This window comes from Cynoglossus semilaevis, chromosome 2, assembly GCF_000523025.1.
Source record: "Cynoglossus semilaevis isolate Cse_v1.0 chromosome 2, Cse_v1.0, whole genome shotgun sequence".
In the NCBI taxonomy this organism is placed as follows: domain Eukaryota; kingdom Metazoa; phylum Chordata; class Actinopteri; order Pleuronectiformes; family Cynoglossidae; genus Cynoglossus; species Cynoglossus semilaevis.
The window spans coordinates 12,961,290-12,965,142 of NC_024308.1; the positions used below are offsets into that span (position 1 = coordinate 12,961,290).

Sequence of the window (3,853 nt, forward strand, 5' to 3'; positions counted from 1 at the left end):
CAAAGGCTGTAGAACACATACAGTGACATGCAGGTGTCTTTTTTATTCACTGCTCAAACTGCTGTTTGACTTTAATTGGACTCTAATCCAACCAGATTCCATTCACACAGCAATGAACTCTGCTGCAATGTGACCTGCTCCAACACCCACATTTACACACTTAAGATTTATATCTTACCGCACAAGAACACAACACACCCACAAACCCAACGTTGCACATTACATTAGAAATGAACATGTCCAAAACGTTTAGTCTTAAACCTAATTAAATTATGGTCAATGGACATTTTTGTCATTTCTAGTTACATTTGGAGAAAGGTTCATTGTATTCCACTGACGTCTCATAGAACAGCACCTGTTTATTAATGTGGAATAAAGGCATTGCTGTAAGATTTTAAATGTTAGCGTCAGATTTTTGTTGATGAACATCTAAAAGTATTGATCCACCATTGGCCATGGATCGTTATAAAGAAGTCTTGTTTGTTTAAATCCAGTCAAGTATCCTTGGAGGTGAACTTTTCTAATTTATATTCTTCATGGCTCACAGTCTTTGCACAAGATAGGTTTTTGATTTTTTTTTTCTGTTTTCTTTGTGTTTTAATGACCTTTTAGACACACTTCCTGGTTAAAACTTTTTTTTTACCTTTTGAAGAACCAGGTCTCTGTGACAATCAGCCTCCATTGGCTGCAGCTGTGCACCTCAGACACAGCTGAGGACAATCAGCCTGAGAGAGGTTTTAAGAGCAGGCTGCATTTGGGGTGTAGGCAGTTTGCTGTTCATTTTTGAATGATGTTTTCAATCTTTTTTTTTTTTTTCTGTTTTCCCCAACGATCTGTAGACTGAGATTATTTCTGTTTTTGTATTTGTTACTCTACAAACTTAACTTGCAAACTTATTGCACATCTAAACGTATCAATGTGTTTGCTGGTGTTGACTGTAGAATAGTGCAACATGATTCTCCATTTATTTTTATACATACAACCTGTTCATTGACAAGTCAAGACATGCACTTTAATGAGAACTGAACTTCTAGATGGTGGCTGTTAAAATGTCACATCACCATGTCACCTGTCTTGGCACAGCCCTCACACAGTTCAGGTGCGAACACCTCTGCCCCTATGACTCATACCTTTCAACCACTTCATCCTTTTGCAAGGCTGGAGCTGGTGCTTGGTCCAGTACCTGCAGTCCACCACACGGTCATGTATGGAGACAAACGAGCATTCACACTAACATTCACACCTATAGTCAGTTTAAGTGTGAACAGTTAACGCTGATGTTTTTAACTGTGGGAATTGAACCAGAAACCCTGGAGAATACCCACTAGAAACATGATCTGGACTTAAAGTGGTCAAGGATGTCTTATATTGTGTGTATGAGAGTGGGGTGTCGAGGGAGTGTTAGCTAAGAACTCCAGCTTCCCTCCGCTACCAAAAAACATGCAGGATTACGTTGCACTAAATTGGCCAAAGGTGTGAATAAAAGTGTGAATGGTTGTTTCTATATCATGGTGTAAGCCCACCCCCACCAGATCACTGTTGGAGTTGGCTCATGTCTCTGGAAAGGTCCGAGCAGTAAACGATATGAATGGATTCAACATTTTATCAAGATAGATTTTTTTTAGCGCCTTTGTGCTTCTCTACTGAATATAAACAAATGTGTTGGTCAGGGGGTTGAAAGTTTGAACTTATCGACATCCTGGCCTACTTTCAAAGGACAAACATGGGGGTTCCGATATAAATTGTCCCCTAACGGTGAAAATCCTTGACGCGGTTAAAGGAACTCCAGCCGGATTTGTGCCACTCAAGGTGAATCGGAAGGCCGCTGACGGAGGCTGGACAGCAATCGCTAGTGGGTTCGTACAGTATGATATGAAGGGCATTAGCCATCATTTATTATCAGTAGTAAGTACACGTCACCGTTGACTTCCTCTGTATCACCACAGAGTAACAGATGCCACCGGAGAGATCCACAATCTGATCACAGAGGAGCAGTTCTCACCGGGGGTGTATCGTGTAGAGTTTGACACTAAGGCTTACTGGAAGAGTCAAGGCAGCAAACCATTCCATGAACTAGCCGAGGTGAGCACAACAGGTTGTTTTGATCCACTACAGTTATTCCGATAAAAACCTAACAGTGGTTTTAATACGTGTCTGTGTACAGAAGATAAAGAAGTCAAATAAAATGCTCAGGAAGCTCGTTGTTGCAGTGCTGCTCCAAAACAAACAAGGTCACAGATAAAAAAGAAAAACAAAATGGAACAAAAAGTTCCAACTCTCACAGTGCACACTGTACAGCCAAGTGTGCACTGACTGAAGGGAGCAGGTGAGGAACTGTAAGTCAGATCGTAAGTCACATACTGATACTTAACTCCAGGGACTGAAATCTGGTTATTTTTAAATGTTATTTCAGTTTTTTGGAAAAGAACAAAAATCATAAAGAGAAAGATCAAAAACGTAACACACCTCAAAACTTGTCAAAGACAATGATAAAACTTGAAAAAGTTGTTGGACAAGCTGGAGGAGTGGGTGGAACATTACTGGAGTTCCCCCAGCAGTCCAGGCCTAGTGCAGCAAAACTACAGTCATTGGTAGATCTTTTCAGAACAGAATAATCTATTAGAAAAGTGGAGACACTAACAGTCCAAGGGTGTTACTACATCTATTTCCTTTTCATTTCCATGCCGCTGTTTCATTTTTACAGATTGATGGGAAGTTAGAAAGAATCTGGATATGAAATGTTGTGATGAATTTCTCAAATTTCTGGGCCCGTGAAGCCACACCGTAACACGCTGTATTATCTCGGTAAACTCTACGACCTATGTAAAGGCTTAGCTTGTGTTTCCTAATGTTATCTGGAGTACATGACGACAGGCGGCCAACCAGAATCCAGCTATATTTACATTAGTAATGTAAACGTTCATCCTGTTTGTTCTGCTTTTTGTCCTCACTGTGAAGAAACTCTTCCCAGAACAAATGTTGTCAAACATTTTGTGCCCTCTTCAGGTAATGGCCTTTACATCGTTCCATGAAAGTAAGGCAGCAGTGCTCTGGCGGTTCTCAAACATTTGAGTTTGTCCATCACTAGTATGATCGTAATTAAAATACAACAGAGCAGGCCTACCACTGTTCAGCAAATAACTGCACAGCACACACAATTTTTTTTTTTGGCATTTGACTTGTTGTGTGTGTGTGTGTGTGTATAGGTGGAGTTAAAGGCCCACGCTGAAGGTCACCGTCACTACACACTGGCTCTGCTCCTCAGTCCATACTCTTTTACCACCACCGCGGTGGTCACTGACATCCACCAGTGACATTGATCTACACTGACATCTAATGGTGAATCCACTGAATGTCCTACTGAAGTATCTCTGTGTCTCAATTCAAGCCTGTTTTTCTGTTTTTCCAAAAGATAATAAAACACATTAAAGAAACCTTGTGTACATGGAGTCACATGGTCACTGCTGGTCTACTGAAAACTCAAAAATGGTGACTCACCTAGTGCACCACGTGCTATGAGACCACCAATTTAAGAATTTCCAAAGTAGGGCGTTAGAGGGCGCCAACCCGTAATCTCAACTAGGCCACCAGAATGGCTGGAGCCAATTCTGCATGTCACATAGCTACTGGGGATGATTTTTTTTTTTTTTTTTAAATTTTTTCATCTTTTCAATATGATATATTGCTTGAACTTTTAATATCATTTGGTTGTTTTTATTATTATTATTATTATTATTATAAATTATTATTATATAAGAGGCCCCACACCTGGAGTTTAGTATGATTTAAAGTTAAACTGCACCATCTGCTCTAAAGATAGTTGGTGCTCTGGCTTTACAGCAGTGGTCATCAA

The 3,853-nt window shown here is 40.2% G+C and overlaps 1 protein-coding gene across 1 annotated transcript in view; it reads left to right on the forward strand.

Moving 5' to 3' along the window:
• ttr (transthyretin (prealbumin, amyloidosis type I)) overlaps window positions 1-3,434 on the forward strand; it is a 3,702-nt gene extending 268 nt beyond the window's left edge. Inside the window, exons 2-4 of the mRNA XM_008338470.2 lie at window positions 1,717-1,856; window positions 1,947-2,082; window positions 3,207-3,434. Coding sequence (XP_008336692.1) covers window positions 1,717-1,856; window positions 1,947-2,082; window positions 3,207-3,314 — 384 coding nt within the window. The 3' untranslated portion in view covers window positions 3,315-3,434. The remainder of the gene's footprint in view (window positions 1-1,716; window positions 1,857-1,946; window positions 2,083-3,206) is intronic.
• The last annotated feature ends 419 nt before the right edge of the window (window positions 3,435-3,853 follow it).